Source organism: Marmota marmota, unplaced genomic scaffold (genome assembly GCF_001458135.2).
Source record: "Marmota marmota marmota unplaced genomic scaffold, marMar, whole genome shotgun sequence".
Classification (NCBI taxonomy): Eukaryota; Metazoa; Chordata; class Mammalia; order Rodentia; family Sciuridae; genus Marmota; species Marmota marmota.
Window position 1 is genome coordinate 38,475,664 of NW_026000057.1, and position 23,306 is coordinate 38,498,969.

General features: G+C 35.7%; 1 protein-coding gene across 14 annotated transcripts in view; it reads right to left on the bottom strand.

Annotated features, from left to right (window-relative positions):
• The window catches only part of Col25a1 (collagen type XXV alpha 1 chain), a 469,539-nt gene that overhangs the window by 88,747 nt on the left and 357,486 nt on the right, over positions 1–23,306 (bottom strand). For all 14 annotated transcript variants that reach the window (XM_048813730.1, XM_048813728.1, XM_048813727.1 and 11 more), the window contains exons 11-12: positions 17,850–17,876; positions 15,793–15,837 (exon numbers count right to left, since the gene is read on the bottom strand). In XM_048813730.1, the coding sequence (XP_048669687.1) occupies positions 15,793–15,837; positions 17,850–17,876 (72 nt within the window). The remainder of the gene's footprint in view (positions 1–15,792; positions 15,838–17,849; positions 17,877–23,306) is intronic.

Genomic DNA, 23,306 nt, shown 5'->3' on the forward strand with positions numbered 1-23,306 from the left:
TGAAGAGGCATAATAAATAGAAATCAAAGCATAATCTTAATGAGGAATGAACTATGTCCTGTAGTGTATTAATTTGTTCCAATATATGAAGACAAAATTATCATGAGTCCCCTTCAAAAAAAGTTTTAATAATATTATACAATTATATAATAGTAAAACATGTCATATAACAGAAACATACACATACCAGAAAGGTACAAAAACAGGAACTAGGCTGTGTGTGTGTGTGTGTGTGTGTACAAGTGTGTGTAGCTAGTCTCATGTTTATTGGACAACCTATCCATCTACTTCTGAATGCCTTCCACATTTATAAACACAGAGGACATTTAATCGATGGTAACAAAGCAGGTAACATCTTAACCACAGGTAGATTGATGGGGTTTTCTCTAGCATACTTTATATTTTAAGGCCACTCCCAGTATATTACTCCCAAATGACCTTTTCCATATTTAAGCTAAAAGTAAGTTGGAGTGACTTTTAAGAAAGATAGTTGGCTGTTTTTATTTTATATACATATATGTACACCAAATACTCTTTTAGAACTCTAACAAAACATAAAACATCGCTTAAGGCTTTTGCAATTATTTCAGGTACTGCTACTCAAGGTCGACTTGAAAGAGCACTTAATGACAGAAAGGAATGTAGTTTTCTCACACAGACTGAGTGCTAAAGGGAAACAAGTCATTCAGCAGTAATATCACTCACCATCACTTCAATCACAATAGCTTTCCATTCTGTCGTTGGGAATTTAAAATGAATTGAGCTTTACATTTTTAGCATAATGTAATTTAAAAATAGAATTATTTCTTTTCAGCAGAGCATTTTCAGAAAAAAAAATCATCCAAACAGAAGACGAAAATAACTTCATGTAGCACTAGATGGAAAGGGTGACACAGAACACAATGTGGCATCAGAGGTTAGGTTGCTCTACCCCTGGAGCTGGTGATTGGGGGGTGAGTATGTAGAATAAAATAAAGACTAAAAATAGGCAGTGTTGGTCACTGATACCTCCCTGAAACTCTGGGTGCACTGGGCCTTTCTTCCTGACAGTGACTCAGCACACAGAAGGGTCTCCCTGGCTTCACCAGTGAGCAAGACCAGCCTACAGCCATTTTTCTTCTGCAGCAGCCATCGGAGAGGAAGGGACATGTTTTATAGGTTTCAGAGCCTCAGAGCCTTTGGCACCAATTAGATAAATAACAACCAGTACAGGATTGTTCTTTGAATGCAATGAGGCACCAACCAGCAACATCCAGAAATATTTTTCAGGGCAGAGTCAGGAAAATGGTGTCCAGCTCTCCATTCATATTTATCCACATTCTCTCTCTCTTCTTATAACTATACACACACTATATATATTTTATTTGAGTTTAGTTTTCCATTCTAGTTCTCTAATGGCAGATGGGTGCAAACATGAACTTGGGTGAAGATAGGAGGTATAAAGTGGTCAAAATACTTAACCTCAACTCTACATAAATGTAGCAGACAAATAAAATATAAAATAAGAATCCTATGCCCAAATTCTAAGTGTTATTACTGCCCTAGATCCTCTGTGATTTTGTACCCCTGCATACTTCTGTAAACTCCCAAGGATACACGCACCTCAGTTTAAGAACTTTGATGGAAGGGAGATTCAGTTTACACTAATGACCCTGTGTAGCAGCTCCACTGTCCTTTATTAAGTCTGTGTGGGATGGCCAAGTGCACTATTCATTGTGTTTGTGTGTGTGTGTGTGTGTGTGCGCGCGCGCGTGCACGTGCATGCATAAGCAATCATTGAAATTTTATTTGTGCACTGTTCATCCTTGATTATATGTCTTCTCTACATTTCCACACTAATTTCTACACAAATGAGTTAAGTACATTCAAGGATGTGAGCACAATGTAGGCTGGTTGAGACACTAAGATGGCCAGGCTGCCCTACTAGGAGACTGGAAAATAAATCTCATGGCCAGAGATGGATCTTGGTCCTAGCTCCAGCAAAGCTGTCTTTGGTGGGCAGAGAGGGGACCCAGGAAAAGGTGGGAGAGATGTTAACCAGCAGTTGTCCCCTCCAAGTCCAGGTCAACCTGTGATGTGAGGACTGAAAAGAGAAGGTAAGAGTGACAGGAGGGGAGAAGCAGGGGTGGGGTCATGTGTGAAGGACAGTGCCAGGAATGAGAACTTCAGTAGCTTCCAAGAAAGACCCTAAGCCCCGCAGACTCTGCGAGGGGAAGAGTGGTTACCTTAGAGGATTAAAGACTTCAGCACCTAAGCATATACCTATCTCAAAATAGTGATACCCTATCTCAAAGTAGAAAAACAAAACAAAACAAAAAGCAGGGCATGGTGACACATGCCTGTACTCCCAGCAGCTTGGGAGGTTGAGGCAGGAGGATCGCAAGTTCAAAGCCAGCCCCAGTAAAAGCAAGGCGCTAGGCAACTCACTGAGTCCCTGTCTCTAAATAAAATACAAAATAGGCCTGGGGATGTAGTTCAGTGGTCGAGTGCCCCTGAGTTCAATTCCCGGTACTTAAAACAAATACACAAACAAAAAGGGCTAGAAATATAGCTCAGTGGTGGAGTGTCCCCGGGCTAAGTCCCTAGTATATACCCCTCAAAAGACTCCATTCATGTGGCCTAACAACATTTACATAGACGCGGTTTTATCCCTCATTCCCTCTGCTTCTTCCCGCAGATGAAGGTCAAGCAGTAGCTGACACTTTATCATGTCACCTAAAGTCCCCAAGCATTACCACTTACCTCATGAACTCACTCTAACATCTGCTTTTCCCTAAGACAAAGCACTTAGAATACAGTGAAATAGTTTAGTAGAAGGGGATCAGGTCAATGACTTTTAATAGACAAACACATTCAGACAGGGCAAGTAAGTCTCCCAGGAACAAAAGCTGCAAAAAGGTAGGTATGACATTAGAACCCAGGTTGTCTCATTCTTCTGAGCAGCTTCTGTCTTAAAAAACTCATTCAATTTCATTGTTTCCTTTCTGCTTAATTTTAGCATGAAATAGCAAAGTAGCTCTAGGAAGCATCCCAACATTTCTGCTTCCGGTGGTGCAGGGCCAATGGCTTGCACTTCTATGGGCTCAAAGTGTCTTCTGTTCTGATTCAATATTAGCCCGAATGGAGTAAGATGTATAATAATAGTTAACATTATTTGTTATTGTTGGATTCAAGATGTTACTTGGTTACCTAAGCCCTGCAGACTCTGCGAGGGGAAGAGTGGTTCCTTATTCCTCAGAAATCTGAATAAATTTGGCTTCAGACCCACTTTCACAGGCCTCAGATGCCTGAGACCTGCTTTCCCAGCCCCACTGCTCAAGTTCTTGTCTCTGCATGAACTGAGTCAACTCTGGTTCACCCCAGACTGATTCAGGTGGGTCAGTCAGTTCTTTACCCATTGCCTCAAAGGGCTCATCCTGCCCCAGCTTCTTGTGAATTCAAGACTGACTATGTGGTGCTCTGACTATGTGGTGATCCCAATGACATCACATCACAGAGCACACAGTTTGTCTTCATGTCACTGGCTTCTCCTTTCTCTTCCTAGCCTCCCTCTCAGACCATCCTGGCAATTCAACTTCTCTCTGTGAGGAGCAGCCAGCAGTTTTTAGCTCCAATTTGCACACCCAATGCCAGATTCTCTGTTTTTCCTTTCCTGGAGGTGAAGGAGGCTTTGTAACATGGTGAAAGAAAAGACAGACAGAGTTGGTTATTCATCAGAGAACTGCCATTCCCTGTAGGGAAGTTTGGTCTTGTTTATCTAACCAGCAAACTCCCTTCCCCAAATTAGAATCTCTGTCCACATTGGTAATACGATATTAATGAGTAGAAAAGTAGACAGATAGATCAACCAGAAACTTAATGCAAATATGCTATTTCAGGTAATTTGCTGAAATGGGTCTTAAATTGATCAAAGTAATATCTAAATTAAATCTAGTAACCAAATTTTCATTATGCTCTTTAAAAAAATACCCATGTTTAAGAATTACAAATGTCTAAAAATGTAAAATAAGAAAACATTGTTGTATCAATAATATAAGCTATATATTAAAGCTATTTAATAAAGAAGTATAAGCTATTTAATAAAGAGGTCTTCTGGCTAACACTTAATTTTAATTTTCTATATTGCTAATGTAGACAGATAAGTAGAAGACTGGAAATGAAATGCAGGAAAATAGCTAAGAATTTAGGGGTCTCAGAAGATAGACCAATTGAGTTTATCTGGATGAAATTTACATAAATAACAGGAACTATTTGTTTTGAGCACACTTGTAATGTTTGATGGCCAGGTAGTGGTACACATGGATCCCACTGATGAACTCCCTATCTGCCCCCTCATCCCTGCTATGAATAGTTTGAATGATATATGTTTTTTCTTTTACAAAGAGAATGTGTTTAATTTATAATGGAAGTTTTAACTAGCTTTGTTCAACTGGAAAAATTCTAAAGGTCAGTGGAGAGTAGAATGAGATAATACTTTACTAATACTCACTTGGGCACCCAGGAGATTTGTGTCATGGAAGTATTAAGGCCTCTAATGCAGAGAGGAAAGTTCTCATCTTTTAATAGAAAATTATATTTATTATATTTACAATTATACTTACTTCTTTTATTTTTTCTGATTAAACTCTGAGGTAAATATTATAATCTCTATTTGACAAATGAGGAAACTAAGGTTCAGAGAAGGCAATTTGTCCAAGGTCATACAAATACCTAGGAGCAATGCTAATCAGGCATTGGGTATGCAGTGCTGAGATTTTCACATTCACATTAAACCTAGTAACCATACTTTTATCATGCTTTGTTAAAAACTACCAATATTTAAGAATTACAAATGTCTAAAACTATAAAATAACATAATAGTTATATCAATCATGTAACATAATAGTTGTGTCAATAATGTAAAATAAAAAAATATTATAGTTGTATCAATCAATGTGATTTTAAAAATCCACATTCTTAACTACTATTATGCATTAGAAGCAGAATTTCTGGCTTTGAAGGCTATTCAATCAAAACACCTGGGTGATCCTAGGGAGAATATCTGTGCTTTTGTACCTCTATTTTCTCATTAATAAAATGGAAATAATCACAGCATTTACTCCATAGGATTGCTATGAACTGTGTGAGTTAGTATGCACAGAACCTTTAAAATAGAATCTGGCAGCTAGTAAGTGCTGAGTGAATTTTAGTAATTATTTTATTTTTTGGTACAAGGGATTAAACCCCGGAGATGCTTAACCACTAAGCCACATACCTCCCCCCCGATCCCCGCAATCCTTTTTATTTTTTATTTTGGGACAAGGTCTCCCTAAGTTGCTGAGGCTGGCTTTGAACTTGCCATCCTCCTGCTCTAGGCTCCTGATCCTCTAGGATTACAGGTATGTAACTGTGTCCCGCTAGTAATTATTTTATACAACTTCTGTTCTCTGCACTAGGCAAAGAACAGAAGATAATCCTGAAAAAAATTTAATTTCTTATAAATTAACCTCAACAATGCTGTGTTGTTTTGTTTGTTTTGTTTTGGGCACTGGGGATTGAACCCAGAGTAGTTTTACCATGGAACTACATGCTAGTCCTTTTTATTTTTTATTTAGAGACAGGATCTTACTAATTTGCCAAGCTGGTCTCAAACTTATGAACATCCTGCATCAGTCTCCTAAATTGCTGGGGTTACAGGTGAGAACCACCGTGTTCAGAATCCATGCTGTTTTACAGTTAGATAATGGTTGGCCCCTTGGCACTGTGACCAGAGGTCAAATAAATGAAACCTGGTAGATGTTACTATGTTATGATTATCACAATAAACTATCTCAATGCAGTTTTATTTTTAATAAAAATTTCAAATTCTAAATTGATATTAGAAATTAGATCTAATGATACAAAAACTGGTTTTGTGGCTTATATTATTTAACATTTTAGTGGTGCAAAATTTGGAGTATTGGTTATCCATGATAAATTTAAAAACCCCATAGTGATTAGTACTATGGTGTTTTAGAACAGAATTCTAAGACCAAGGTTCTCTGTAATTTGTGTGTATTACAACATAGTCATGGTTATTCTTTCCCTTGACAACACTTGTCAGATTTTAATTCTCACTTAAAAAGTCACCTATTCCAGGAAGCTCTCTTTGTCTTCCAGAGGCCAGACTGCCCTATGCTCCTCTTGCATACTACTAAATAGCATTGCAACTTAACATACTTTCAGCATATTGTTTAATAAATGTTCTTATTCCCCTTAGCCTGGAAATTCCATGACAGTGGACACAGCTTTAACTTTGGTACTCAGTTGGTGCCTGGCATTTTGTAAAGTTTGAATAAATCACTGTTGAGTGAATTACTGGAGAATCAATACGTGAACCAATGGACATATGTAAGGGAATCTAGAGGCAAAAGCTTTCCCAAATTACAGATGCAATTTACTCAGAACTAATGAGTCAATATTTCTGTATGCTCTTCTATTAAAAAATATAGTGTATTTTAAATTAAAATGGCAAATAAATAAACTTCATGATGTGATTCATTCAAATACTTCCACTCGTGGCTTCTTTGTCCTGCAATAAATTCCTTTGATTTTTATTCTCCTCTCTCCCAATATTTTCATTTACTAGAATGATAACTAGTTCTGAGTTTCATTGAAATATGCTGAAGTGAACCGAGGGGGAAGTGGTTTGAAGGAAAATATGACCATAATTGATTTATTTCCAGCCAGCATTAAAAAGCTTCTTTCAATTAACTTTTTATTCCCTTCTAAAGGAACTTAAAATTTATTACTTAAAGAACAGAACTATCTTTTGTTCCATTGAAACAAGTGAAAAGGAGTGCAAAGTCACTTCAAGAGCAGGGCGAGCCTGAGAACACCTGGCCCATACTCAGGGTTAAAGTGATTTGACTTTATAAAATGCTCTGTAAAAGGAAAATGATGGTATTCTTTAAGAAAAAAGGAGGCGTCCTATGACTATAGCTACTAGCAGAAGAGCAGTCCCATATTCTCAGAATTCTAATCTACATAATTGCTGATTTTAGACAACAGGAAATTTAATAAATATAATCTAATTCCCACCTCTAACCCATAGAAGAACTGAATTACTGTAAGATTCTTTCCCTGAACCATTAACTATTCTGTAATCAGAAATCAGTCACTTATTTTGCTCTTAATATCTTTTCTTAAGGTATAGCATCAGAAAGTCATAAATATACGGGATAATAGATGACTGTGTAAATTGTGCTACAGAAAAATTTTAGGTGAACTAGCCAGAAGACAAACAGACCACAACACATTGAAATCCTTCAGGAATTTAATTCAGACTCTTAAAATGATGGAGTCAAGGTAGTAAAGAAAAAAAAACATATGTTTAGTGGTTACAGCAAATGAATCAGGAATAAAAGATATCGGGTTCACTGTATAGCTCACTGTGCAGCTTGAATCAATGGTTTGACCTTTGGAAGTCTGAGAGGCTCAATTTATCGGCTCTCTAAATATACTTACAATAAAAGTGCCATTAGAAGTATGCTGTGAAGATTAATGTCAGGGAAGAACTGTGAGACTCATGTGTAAGAGATGAAAGGAATTCCAAATACCACAACTATAAGCTAATTAAAATTTAATGTTACTTAAAAATCACATAGCTAGCTAGGATAGATTCATAGGTGACACACTAATATCAATTTTTAATTTAAACAAATTTTGAAGTTTTAAAGACAATAATAAATTCTGAAACAGGATTATGAAATACTTATCATTTTGCTTTGGAAAAAAAAATCCCTTATGACCCAGGCCTCAAAAAATTCTAGTCTGCCTAGGCAAAAAAAAAAAAAAAAANTATATATATATATATATATATATATATATATATATTTAATCCTGAAGATCTTTGACATTATTTTCATTATTTTTTCTCTTTAAAAGGAGATGAGGATATGAACTCAGAGGAGCATGAGCTCGACTTGTTTTGGGCTGTTTATCTGTCTCTACCTCTTTTCTTGCATGGCACGTGCACCAAGGCTGGTCACTGATTGCTATTGAAATAAATTGTCATTATGATGAAAATGGATACCAACCAAGATTCTTATATCTAGCAAAACTAAGCTTTAGATTTGATGATGAATAAAAACTTTCCATGATAAACAAAAGTTTAAAGAATTTACAACTAGGAAGCCTGCACTACACAACATCCTCAACAAAATATTCCACGGAGAGGAAATGAAAAACAATGATGAAAATCAGCAGAGGGAGGTATTACACTAAAGGAAAATCTAATCAGAGGAGAAACCAAGGCACGTTAAATACCAAAAGTAAACAAAAATGGCAAGGAATACAAATCATGTCTCAATTAATAACCTTGAATGTTAATGACCTAAACTCACCAATCAATAGACATAGACTAGCAGATTGGATAAAAAAAAAAAAAAGACCCAACAATATTCTGCCTCCAAGAGACTCATCTCATAGGAAAAGACATCCACAGAATGAAGGTGAAGGGTTGGGGAAAAGTCATACCACTTACATAGACAGCGAAGGCAAGCAAGGGTTTCCATCTTCACATCAAATAAAGCAGACTTCAAGCTAAAGTCAATAAAAAAGGATAAAGAAGGACACTACACACTGCTCAAGGGAAACATACACCAAGACTTAACAATTATAAATATATACTCCCCAAACAATGGAGCATCTACGTTCATCAAATAAACTCTTCTCAAGTTTAAGAGTCAAATAGACCAGAACACAATAATTTTGGGTGACTTTAACACACCTCTTTTATCACTAGATAGATCTTCCAAACAAAAGCTGAACAAAGAAACTATAGAACTCAATAATACAATCAATAACTTAGACTTAACTGACATATATAGAATATTTCAACCTCCAATGAGAGAATACACTTTCTTCTCAACAGCACATGGATCCTTCTCTAAAATAAACCATACACTATGCCACAAAGCAACTTTTAGCAAATATAAAAAAAGTAGAGATACTACCCTGAATTCTATCAGATCATAATGAAATGAAATTAGAAATCAATGATAAAATAAGAAATAAAATACACTCTTACACCTGGAGACTAAATAATATGCTACTGAATGAACAATGGGTTACAGAAGACATCAAGGAGATTAAAAAATTTTTAGAGGTGACTGAGAACACGGATACAACATATCGAAATCTCTGGGGCAGTATGAAAGCTGTTCTAAGAGGAAAGTTCATTGCATGGAGTTAATTCCTTAAAAGAAGAAAAAGTCAACAAATAAATGACTTATATTACATCTCAAAGCCCTAGAAAACGAAGAACAAATCAACACAAAAAGAAGACAGGAAATAATTAAAATCAGAGCTGAAATCAACGAAATTGAAACAAAAGAAACAATTGAAAAACTGACAGAACAAAAAGTTGGTTCTTTGAAAAAATAAATAAAATTGATAGCCTCTTAGCCATGCTACTGAAGAGAAGGAGAGAGAAAATTCAAATTACTAACATATGTGATGAAAAAGGAAATATCACAACAGACACTACAGAAATACAGAAGATAATTAGAAATTATTTTGAAAACTTGTACTCTAATAAAGTAGAAAATATCGAAGGCATCAACAAATTTCTAGAGTAAAACAATTTGAATCAGGATGATATGCATAATTTAAACAGATCAATTTCAAGTGACAAAATAGAAGATACCATCAGAAGTCTACCAACCAAGAAAAGCCAAGTACCAGATGGATACACAGCCGAATTCTACAAGACTGTTAAAGAAGAACTAATACCAATACTCTTCAATTTATTTCAGGAAATAGAAAAAGAGGCAGCACTTCCAATCTCATTCTATGAGGCCAATATCATCCTGATTCCAAAACCAGGCAAAGACACATCAAAAAACCCGAAAACTTCAGACCAATATCTCTAATGAACATAAATGCAAAAATTCTCAATAAAATTCTGGCAAATTGAATATAAAAACATATCAAAAAGATTGTGCACCACGATCAAGTGGGATTCATCCTAGGGATGCAAGGTTGGTTCAACACATGGAAATCAATAAATGTAATTCATCACATCAATAGACTTAAAGATAAGAATCATATAATCATCTCAACAGACACAGAAAAAAACATTTGACAAAATATAGCACCCCTTCATGTTCAAAACACTAGAAAAATTAGGGATAATAGGAACATATATCAACATCATAAAGGCTATCTATGCTAAGTCCCAGGCCAATTTCATTCTAACTGGAGAAAAATTTAAGGTAAAAACTGGAACAAGATAAGGATGCCCTCTTTCACCACTTCTATGTAACATAGTTCTTGAAACACTGGCCAGAGCAATTAGACAGATGAAAGAAATTAAAGGGATACACAGAGGCAAAGAAAAACTCAATTTGGCACTATTTGCTGATGATATGATTCTATACCTAGAAGACCCTAAAAGTTCTACCAGAAAATTTCTAGAACTAGTAAATAAATTCAGCAAAGTAGCAGGATATAAAATCAACACCCATAAATCAAAGGCATTTCTGTCTATCAGTGACAAATCCTCAGAAAGGGAAAAAAGGAAAACTATCCCATTTACAATAGCCAAAAAAAAAAAAAAATACTGGGGAATCAACTTAAAATAGGTGAAAGATCTATATAATGAAAATTACAGAGCCATAAAGAAAGAAATCAAAGAAGTCCTTAGAAGGGAAAGAAGATCTCTTCCTTGCTCTTGGATAGGCAAAATTAATATTATCAAAATGACCATACTTCCAAAAGCACTATATAGATTTAATGCAATTTTGATCAAAATCCCAATGACATTCCTCATAGAAATAGAAAAATCAGTCATGAAATTCATCTGGAAAAATAAGAGACCCAGAATAGCTAAAGCAATCCCCAGAAAGAAGAATGAATCAGGTGGCATCACTATACCAGACCTTAAACTATACTACAGAGGAATAGTAACAAAAAAGCATGGTATTGGCACCAAAACAGACTGGTAGACCAATGGTACAGAATAGAGGACACAAAGACTAACCCACATAATTACAATGATCTTATATTAGATAAAGGCACCAAAAAACATGCATTGGAGAAAAGAGCCTCTTCAACAAACGGTGCTGGGAAAACTGGAAATCCATATGCAACAAAATGAAATTAAACCCCTATCTCTCACCATGCACAAAATTCAACTCAAAATGGATCAAGGACCTAGGAATACAACCAGAGACGCTGTGTCTAACAGAAGAATCAGTAGGCCCTAATATCCATCAAGTGGGATTAGGCCCCAACTTCCTTAATAAGACTCCTTTGATGCAAGAATTAAAATCAAGGATTAATAAATGGGATCGACTCAAACTAAAAAGTTTCTTCTCAGCAAAAGAAACAATCTCTGAGGTGAAAAGAGAGCCTTCATCTTGGGAGCAAATTTTTACCCCTCACACATCAGATAGAGCACTAATCTCTAGGGTATATAAAGAACTCAAAAAGCTAAACACCAAAAAAACAAATAACCCAATCAATAAATGGGTGAAGGACATGAACAGACACTTCTCAGAAGATGATATACAACCAATCAATATACAAATATATGAAAAACTGTTCATCATCACTAGCAATTAGAAATGCAAATCAAAACCACTGTAATATTTCATTTCACTCCAGTCAGAATGGCAGCTATTAAAGACAAACAACAATAAATGTTGGCAAGAATGTGGGCACAAAGGTACATTCATACATTGCTGGGGGGACTGCAAATTGGTCTAGCCAATATGGAAAGCAGTATGGATTCTTGGAAAACTGGGAATAGAACCACCATTTGACCCAGCTATCCCTCTCCTTGGTCTATACCCAAAGGAATTAAAAACAGCATACTACAGGGACACAGCCCCATCAATGTTTATAGCAGCACAATTCACAGTAGCTAAACTGTGGAACCAACCTAGATGCCCTTCAATAGATGAATGGATTTTAAAAATGTGGCATATATATACAATGGAATATTACTCAGCAATAAAAGAAAATAAAAATCATGGCATTTGCAGGTAAATGGATGGCACTGGAGAAGATAATGCTAAGTGAACTTAGCCAATCCCCCAAAAAACAAATGCCAAATGTTTTCTCTGATTTAAGGAGGTTGATTCATAATGGGGTAGGGAGGGGGATCATGGGAGGAATAGAGAAACTTTAGATAGGGCAGAGGGGTGGGAGGGTAAAGGAGAGGGCATGGGGTTAGAAATGATGGTGGAATGTGATAGACATTATTGTCCAAAGTACATGTATGAAGACACAAAATGGTATGAATATACTTTATAAAGATATGAAAAATTGTGCTCTATATGTGTAATAAGAATTGTAATACATTCTACTGTCATTTAAAATAAAAAAATTAATTTAAAAAATGGTTTGTCATAACATCATTTTAAACAGTCCATGCTTCTCAGTGTTATCTGAAGGATTTAAAATATTCTGACAGAAAAATGAGAAATTATACCCCAATTGATTCAAATGTATGAATTGCCAAGATCATTGTAATGTCATGTGTAGCTAATAAAAAAAATATTCTGACATACACATACACATAGACACTTCTTGCCACGTGTACATTTGTGTATGTGAACATAAATAAAATGTTGATATACCTTTAACTGTGAGAATTACAAAAATAATAAAATGGGCTGGGAATGCAGCTTTACCTTTCTCCCCTCTCCTCTACCCCCTCCTCATTGTACTGGGGACTGAACCCAGGGGCACTGTGCCACTGAACTACATCCCCACCCACTTTCTAAAATTTTATTTTGAGACAGGGTCTCATTAAGTTGCCCAGCCTGGCCTCAAATTTGTGATCCTCCTGCCTCAGCCTCCTGAGTAGCTGTGTTATAGGCAGGGCCACCATGCCTGGCTGCCGAGATTTTTAAAGCATGATGGTTCTACTATCAATGCTTTTCAAAATTTACTGAGCATCTCTTATATAAGGTTCACTTTAGACACTTAGTCTAGCAAACCAAGGTCCATCTCTACATTTTATACTGGAGACTGAAACAGGTTCTGTAACTTGCCCAGGCAAGGACCTTTTTAAACACAAGCACCCTGTCTTTGACTGGAAGACCATATTCTTTCCTCTACACCTCACTAGGCTCCTGCTTTTCACAGAAAGATGCTTAGTAACTAGTGTAGGTTGGGATGCTAGAAGGAACTAGATTAGAGTTTAGTGCTGGGTTACTGCGAGTCTTTTTTTCCCTAGCACAATCTAAAGAATTAGAAGACCATTACAAAAAACTAACATTCAGATTAGCAAGTAAGGTGACTAATAGAGGAAAATAAGTGCAAAAAAAATCACCATCAAATGACCAAGGCTAATTACCAATTTTGTCAATCTGCATGACAGATAAAAATGTCTTGTAGAAAACAAAATATTGTATTGAAATAATTTACTTTTCCTTTGTTTTTCAAACACAAGAGAAAACTTTTTTTTTATTTCCTGGTTGTTATTTGCCATATTTCATGGCTTAGAAATGATAACCCTCTTTTAACAATTGTTTGAAAATGATTTTCTGGGCATCAAAAGTATTTCTTCAGAAAAAGTGAATCTATAATGTGGAAGAAAATGTTCTCTCAAGACAGTTTAAGGACATGGAGTGCTTTTTAAAAATTATTATATCATTATAAGCTCTCTCTTTTAGAAAAGCACTTTTAGAAGTTCAAGATTCCTTCTGTGAGTCCGAGCTATAGAATTATTATAGTACTGCCAACCTTGTCTTTACTGTCTAAATGACCAGCCATCTCAGTGAAGGAGACTCATGTATGCACCTTCTTTTCCTAAAGACAACATAACAGCTATTCCACTGTTAAATAATAAGGAGGATGAACAGAAGTTCCATATACAGAGTTTTATGTCTAGATTGATGAAGCAGAAAAAACAAACTCAAACTACATTTTGCTGAGACCTTCATAAAAGTGTGAAAACATTTGGTTTCTCTAGGTTTTAGAGAAAACACATTGCAAATGCCACAAGGATGTATAACAAAACATAAAACTGCAAATATTAACTGTCTCGTTCCTTGAAATATAATTTAAACTTGGTGACTAGGACAAGAAAATGTCACATTCCTTTCTCTTGCTAAGGAAATTGCATATTTCCTTGCAAAAATAAAGAATACGCAGTCTTCAAAAGAATCCATGTGACAGCTTTAAAGTTGTTTTGTTTCAGGTTAAAGGTTTCTATAAATTTTCATGATTGTGGGAAAAAGAAAAAGAAACAAAGAAGACAAAGCAAAACATTAACCTTAGGCACACAAGTTTTGGGTTTCACCAATGTTAAAAAACATTTCGAGTTATATAATTTTTCAATTGATCCTAAAAAGGACAAACTTACGAATTGTGTTTATGTTTCCCTCCATGACCTGCAATGCTCCACCCAGAAAGTTAATCTTCTGTCCTTACCAGAATTTGTGAAGCAAAGGGACGTGCATTTTACAAAGTGGAAAATGGAGCTGTGGCATGGTTAGCTAGCCTTGAATGAGTGCTGCATGCTTGGTTTATGGCCTAAGGGTGCCATAAGCCTGGGTCAAGAACATTAATTTCACTTGAGAGGCGAGTAATTCCGAAAGAGAGTCTTTACTAAACATAGATTCATCAAATTTCCAGAATTTCACTAAAATAAAATGAAGGGAAATTTTACTAGTAATAGCAAACACTAATGTAAGGGCTTCATGTCTGTTCCTTACATTGACCTTATTGGGAAGGATCTGCTACTGTCTCTCTCTTCCAGAGGAGAAACTGAGGCCAGAAACTTTAAGGACTTGGTCAAATTCACGTTACCTGTAAGTAGCACACTCATGCTTTTAGCCACTTTGCAAGTTCTGATAGAGAAGCCAAGATGGAGAAAAGATGGAAAGGATTATGAGGCATCTTAGTCTCTCTGCAAAGGCTGGCCTCCTTATAATTTCAGAGTTTGGTCCAGGGCACATGGATTTAAAATATTCTGGGAATACAAGCAGATGAGTCACAGGATTTCTAAAGCCTAGGCTCAGATCTCTGAGGGGGACAGGAAAGTCCCTAACTCTGCATCCTGCCTTCTGGTAGACTAGCCCAGCCATGGGCTTTGTCAGCTCTCACAATGGCTTTCCTGGTCTCTGTAGAGGTTCCAGATTGCAGAGCCAGTCAGGACTGTTGGGGAGCACAGAATATCAGACTTATCCACGGGATTACGCTAGATGCTTTGTCCACCGGTAAGTATGTGGAAGGAATAAATACACTGAGGCATGGAAATATGGGTATGTGGAGTTGTGAAGTTCTGGTTTTACTTTATTATTCTCCCTCGCTATTAACAGTACCACAAAAGTATTAATATGAGTATGGCAAGCGTATTTAACCCTAATTCTGTTCAACAATTAAAAAAGCTTGCTTCTGGATTCAGAAGGTTTTATAGGTTCCCTCTGTAAAAATAACTTTTGTTAACCCAGAAACAGTACCTAGTTTAACCATGACTAGAATAAACTAGAGTGCATTTTGTTCTTCAAGAAAAATGTTAAATTTGGCATTTCCCTAAGCCATTTATATTTATGAAAAAGATATAGCTGTATCATACATATAACTGATCAAACTGGCATTCAAAATACTTACAATGGAAATTTTTTAGTTTCTGACTAGTGCCTTTTTCAAAATGACACAGATTTGATCATTTGTACCATACTTTTCCATACTTCAGAAGTACATGTAGTACTTGTATAAGCACAAAAACTTATTGTTAACTCATTCACTAGAATAATTTTGTGATTTGAATGCTCTCCAAATTATAAAAGAAATTATATATTCAAAGGAACTCACCTTTTGTCCATTCATTCCTGGGATTCCAGGTGCTCCAATGGAACCCTAAGGAGATTCATAATTAAATTAAATTGCATAATCACACAATATTTCAATTCTAAATTTATATTGTGTTAGTTATGTCAGTCATAACTTTACCTTGGTAAAACATGACAGAACTTATGTGCAAAAAATTATAAGATTATGTTTTTTTCAGATCTTATTCACTATCTGAAAATATATAACATAGGTAGTCTTCAAGCTTTCTCAAAAACTCAAGTTAAAATTTAAACTTGTTTCCAAATATCCACTTAACCCTAATATGATTTTAAAGAATTTCATGTCATAAATTGAGATCCATATCTATCAGAAAGTTATATGGCTTTAAATTTTGTTGTTAAGAAATAAATAGCCTTTGTTCCATCTGGAAAAAGCCTTACACTAGCAGTAATTCTTGAATTTCAAGAGTGTAAATAACATAAAAATATACTAAAATAACAACTGTTTGTCCTACACCTAAATAAAGGACCCATGTTGTAAACTCAAGATTTTTGTATCTGGAGTATTTTCCCCCTGGACTCTCAGGTAGTATGTTTATGCCACCCAAATTTGAATGTCTTCAGAGTGGACTCAAAAAATATCATAAATGTTATACACTGATCAGGAAAAAAAAATACCTTCTGCACAAAACATTTTAAGATGTGTGTGCGTGCAAGTGCACACATACATACTTGGGTGAGTATGGATGGTTGGGCATAGATGGGGTGCACTGAGAGTAAGAAAGCTAATTTGACTCAAGAAAATCTAAGTCATTTAAGTGGACACAGAAGCATTAGCAAACAGTGATGTCATTTCCTTCCCTTACACCTCCCTTTTAGGCTCTGGAGAAATCATTTTAAAATACAATGTGCTTATTCTTTGTCTAGAACTAGAAAACAGATTTTCTTCTTTGTAGATGTATATTAAATTTCTTTAATAATAATGGGAAATTTTTTTAATAGTAATGACCAACCAAAATCTGTTCTAAAAATCAGTCTACCCTTTCCCCCAAAAAAGTAATTATATGCAAAACAAATTAAGATGGTAAATTCCTTGGTTCATTCAATGATTATATGGGGTGGGTCATTAAAGTACTTCCCGAAGGCTGAAGCAGTAATTTTATCGTGGTCGAATGTGGATTAGGGTAGCTTTACAATTTCACACCATGCTTAATAGAGACATTATTGAGAGGGACAAAGTGTTCTTATACACAAGTTGTCTCACAACTCATTGGCTTTTACTTGGTTTGTAGGATTATGTTTCAACAGATGCCACATGCCCAGTGCTTGGGGGATAAAAAGTCTCTATCTTTGATGGATTCCAAAGATAAAGAATAATCACTTTTCCACCTGTTATAATAAAATTGTTTTCTTTAGTTTTCTGCAGGTTAACTATCCCTTTTTCCCCCCTGCAGGAGGGGAGGTTAGTGGGGAATGGGGGACTTCCTTCTATTTTGTTTGCAAAGAGCCTTCTTCCTGCTAGTGACATATTTACCTCTGTGGTATTGGTGTAATTTTAGAAACCCTAGATTCTCCCCCAGGAGAATGTAATGGTCAATTTGGATGACTGTGGATAACACTGAAATGACAATCAGGAAGTCACTTTTCAGTCACCTTGGCAAAGGAGGACACTTAGTGGACCCCTGAAATGCAGCAACAAACACATTTTTCGTCCTGGGCAGTTCTGTGGCCCTTTGGTTATTACATATTTGAGCAAGACCATGCATTCAATTTGCAATGTCATTCGATCTTTTGCATTTTAAGTTTTGTCACATTGTTTAAACAGTATTTGAATTAAAAATTCAATAACCGACACTTTCAGCAGACAGCTTAACACGGTCTGCTGTGGATTTTCAGAATTTTCTACAATGGAGTTGATTAGAAATCTAATGCTACTCTGTATGAATTATTTTTAGAAAGCAGAATGTACAAACCAGACTGCCTCAGCATGGCTTACAGTAGCTAATTCTGCCCACCTCTCTTGCAGGCCATTAGGCGATGGGAGTATAATTACTTCCACAGCATTGTTAGATACTCTACCTTTTGTCCTGGAGGCCCCAGAGGACCCTGAAAAAGAAATATAATTTAATCAACATAACACTATAGCCATTCAAGCTTAGATGACTAATTAAATCTGTCCTATTCTGTAGGTTCTCTTTGCTCTACTGAAATACAGTGATGCTCAAGGAAAATTTTCAGTTGGAAGTACAGATGGGTGTTTTTTCCCATTTTATTCTTTTTTGAAGAACATTCAGCATATGCAATAGGGTTCTGATTATTTCTCCAGGGAGAGAAAAAAAAAAAAAAGAACATTTGCTGTTCCAGTGCCTCTGTTTCTTCAAATACTTGCAGATCTATCATATCAATCTCATTTAGAGGGGCTGCAGGTATTTTTGCTAGAAGCTGTTACAATGCAATGCCCTTCCCCAACTAACAGACATTATGTGACTTCTGCATCTGCAAAACTTCAGTAAGCAGATTTGCAAAGGAAATAATTAAATAGCTTACAAAGAAACATACTTTGTTCTATTCTTTCTCAGAGAAAATGTGGTCAATTGACCTGCACAAAAACTTGTTTAACAAACTAGGGGTGGCCAAGGTCAACTGTGGCACTCAGTTTGTACCTGAAAAGGGAACAAAAGATGCTGCCAACTGTTGCTTAGTCTATAATGGGAGTTGGGGGATACTATGTTTAGTGAGATGAATGAGAACATTTACACAGAAAATGTAAATGTGACAGTTTTGAGATTTAGCAGTTTAAAAACCACAAAGTCAGTGTTGGGATTCTGTTGGCTTTATTTAGAGCAAGGCATGGCTTTGGGAGAGTGGAAAGGAACACAAGGACATATAGCTACATTTCTGACTTTTTGTGTCTATTTTAAAATTAAAATATTAAATACTTCTAATCCTTTCAAAAATATATTTACTTTTTTGTATGGTTTAGTGAAGTTATAGACATTATCATTTCATGTAAAATCTCTTTTGCTCAATACACTTTAATTAATGGCAATCTTAATTTCAATGTGTGACATTTCCATTAATTAGGATCTTAGATTCATACTCAGTTACATTAAATAAAACACTAGGGTGGTCATTAGAGGAAGAACTAGTCATGCATCATTGTTTAAAATTAAAAATACACAATGTTCAGGAACATTGGTGAAACTGTTCCTCATGGATCTTTTGTAATCCTACAAGTAAGACTAATAATTTCCTCATATAATCAGCTTTAGGTTATTGAAAGTTCACCATTTACTACCATTTTTATATATTCCTATTGATATCCTCAACCAACCCACCAAAATTTTAATGAGCTTGCTATCTACATATCTGTGGTCACTCTCCCTACCCATTCTAATTCTTCTATTTAAAATTCTCTGTTTCAGGTTTGCAGAGAAAATAAGAGACTTCAGGTGTAAATTCCCTCGACATCATGTCTCTCATCAACCCCAATCCACATGGACCCTTCTCCGGTATCAGAGAAAGAAGATTCCCACCTCCCATGCAAGGCCAATTCATTTGGTAGGCTCTGGAATCCATCCTTGGCCTCTGTCCTCAGGGATCTGTTTCCATCAATTATCCCTACATCCGTATCAGAGCCTCCCCTTCTCCACCAGTTCCTTCTCCTTAGCACATAAACATGTTTAATCATTTCCTCACTTGGGTAAATTGTTTGGGAAGTAAATGTTAATGCTGAGTAAAAGGCAGAGTTTAGAGGTTGTGGTGATAGGAGATCTGAGAATGAAGACAAGCCGTGGGTCTTATCATTGTCTAGGATTCCATTTTCTCAAGTGTCTCTAGAGCATTTCACGTCTTAAAATGTTGATGTTAGAAAGGAAATCATATAACAAGGAGCACATTAATGCAATGTTTAGACTGAGAATGTGTAGGTTCAATTCACAAAAGGTTTCTTTCCCATTGTAAACCTAACTTTGCCACTTGAAAAAATATTATTCCCTAAAACTGGATATTTCATTACATGGATATATAACCCTGGAACGGATTATTTAAAATGAAAATAAGAGAAAATTTTACATCAAATATTTTAACTAGAGGCCAACATATCTGGTATTTTCTATTTTGGTTTATGCTTATGGTCACATTAAATCAGAGATTTAGAAAAACTGATCATAGCTCTGAAATCCATAAAATTATATTAGTTCTCTATTTTAATGCAATATTCATGGATAATTGTAAAGAAAGCATTATTGTTCCCTTCACTTTTAGGAAATTAGTGTTATTTTTGGTAGAAAAATAAAAGCAGTTTTTAATATTTAACATTAATTTTGAATTGTGAATACATGTCTTATAGTCATAATTCTGCTGCCAAGAATACATTCTCAGCTTTTGAACACATTAGTAAAAAAAATGCTATCTAGCCAAGGAGAATATAATCCATTTCCAAGAGGAAACTGGGAATAGAGTTGGACGTAAGGCAAAGATATACATTTGTAAGTATACACACAAACGTACACACCCCAGTTATTTTAATGAGCAATATTTTACATGCGTTTTTAGTATCCTTGGATGAATACTACTACTATGGACCTCTAATGTTGTAATAATTAAATTTAAACTTACAAAATAAGATTTCCCTGCTTAACATTTATTTTGAAATTAGAGTATGTTGCCAGTTGGTTAAGATGTCTACGTTTGATTAGTCTTGTGGCTTCTGGTACAAATAAAGCAATGGACAAATACCATAGATTCATTCATTAATTGACCTAATCTTTCTGAACTTATTTATACTTTCAGCCTGCACAATAGCTGAATGAAGTAAGTCATCAATTCATTATTTACTAGTTAAACTAATGCTTCTTATTATTCTGAAAATTAAAATTCTAGTGGTTTAAGATTTCTAAAATAAGTCCATTATTATTATCCCCATAACTCAACAAGTTTGGATCAAGTAGTTTTCCAAAGTAGGGCTATAATCTTCTTGGTCCATTTTTATTAATCAATGAAGTGCTCCTTTCTTAGACATTTTCTTGACAGGCAAATTTGAAATTTGCATATACTTTGCACACAACCAAATAAGGTGGAAATACTCAAAATAAAATTTTTATTTTTCCAGATAGTTTCTATGTTTCAAGTTTAGAAATTATGCAACACATAGAATCTTAACCTATTAAGCTATATTTCTTTAACTCCAAAAATTCCCACTACAATTTGAATCTTAAAATATACTCATCTCACTATAGTTTCTGGTTGATATAAAATGTTTAAACTTTGCATTGAAGAATTATGCACATAATTATGAACATAATTCTAACTCAAAAGATGAAAATCAAATGAGACACTGAAAAATTCTAAGTATGAATTACCAATGCCACGTAGATCTTTACACCAGAGTTTCCACAATCTTCCATAAAAGACCACAGAAAAATGGGCCAAAGTTCAGATAGAAACTTGTAAACTAGTAAGGAATTATACAGCGCACTTGATTTTCCTTCCTGTTTCCCCTTCCCTTGCTAGATTCCATTTCTGAAGATTATGTACAATTTTCAGCACATGGTGAGCAAGTAAGTTAAAGAAATACGATAGTCCCCACGTTGGTGATCATCTTCCCCAATATCAGTTAACTCTGGCCTGAGAGTGATTCTTTACTCCTGCTCTGAGCCCCTCGGATACATAAGACTCTCTCTCTGGTCCAGTCCTCTTCTCCAGCTGCACTGCTGTGCCCTTGTTGGAGCCCTCATCTCTCTTTCACCTAGCTAATGTGACAGCCATCTAATGGCCACTCTACTTTTAGCCTCCTTCAGTCTTTCTGCACACTGCTGTCTGAGTGAGCTTTCTAGAATGCTAATGGTTAAATATTTCTGCTTAAACATCCTTTGATGGCTTCTCAGAGTTGAAGCTTTGGTAATAGTTGTACATCATCCCATAAGCCATGCTTCCAACACCTCTGGCTGCCTGTTGCAATAAGGGGCTTCTCTCTGATCCTCTCTCCTGAAACCACCTATAAATCAGAGCTCAGTGTCCCTGCCTGTGGGGTTCAGTTCCCTTCTTTTGTTCTCCAAAGCATCCCTATGTTAGGGCCTTTTCATAGAACTTGACAACATTATTGTAATTGTTTGGTTACTTCTTTCTTTACCCCAAACACCTTTTATTATGCATAGTAAGTGGCATATATTAATTGCTCAGTGAATCCTATTGTGTTCATTCATTTATTCATTCACTTCACAGTTTGTGAGTACCTACTGACTGCCAGGCAATGCTCTAGGCACTGGAAAGCCAATGTCAACTAATAAGACAAAACTCATGCCTTCTTGGACTTCATGTTCTAGTGAAGGGAGAAAGACAATAATAGATGAAAACAAATTGAATCAGGGGGTTAAGTGCTAAAGCAAAGACAGGGAAGGGAATGGGAAGTATTTTAAATGGAGGGTTGATGAAGACCACAGTGACAAAGTGACTCCTGAACAGACAGCTCTGAGAGAGGTCAGGCAGGCCACATGAATGTAGAAGGGGAAGGATGCTCCAGGCAAGGGGACAGCAAATGCAAGGTCCAAGAGCTGGGAACATGAGAAGTGGATTCAATGAACACCCTGGAGGTTACCAGTAAATTAGATATGGAGAGGGAAGGGGTATTTGCATGGCCTTGTAGGGGCTTATGAGCACAACGGGATTTACTTGGAGGGTGATAAAAATGATAGAATAAGGAATAAAGTCAGTCAAGATTTTTTTCTTATAAAGACAATAGTGTCTCAAGATATGAATGGCAAGGCTTCTTACCCTTTTGTTTACCTGAATTATTCTAATGCTACTGGTTTATTACAATAGCCTCCAGATTTACTTCTAAGTGTAAGAGTGGGTGGAAGAACTCAATTCTGGCTTCTACAATCAAACAGTAAAGCAAAGATCATTCTCATTGCATGGCGTCATAAACACTGAGAGTGTTGTGTATATCAGTCTATGGTCTCTAATGAACCTCTGAGAGTCATCATGCAAACAGTAGCTGGAATTATCAATCCAAGTTAATCTTCAAAGCAGGCAGTTAAGAAATTGATGATTCTACAACCATTATGCATTGGCTGTACTTTCCAGTTCACATATATTTTTAAAAAGGTTTTTGCTTGATAGATCATGGAATGGAAAAAAATTAATGATTTTTTCTGACACTAGTGAAGTTAGCATAGATTTGATTGAGGTATTAATTACTTAAACAGGATGCAAAGTTTCTAAATGATGTGCTTTAGGAAGCCTCTTGGGAGATGTTTTAAGGCAAGTTCTGGTTGTCTGCTATTAGGAAATGATGTAGGGGGCGGACACAGTTCCTGTTCTGTCCCTGATGGCTAACAGTAAAATTTGAAGCTCTGAAAGCTGCTGGTCATTGCTGTATATAAGAATATACAATCAGCTTCTGTAATAAAAAACACAGGGAACAAAAAAGAGGTGTTCCATTGGTAATGGGGAGAATTAAAAAAGCCTACACTATTAAGCCATTTAAAATTAATTCCTTTTTGAGTTAAGAATTTTTCCATGATTTAATAAAAG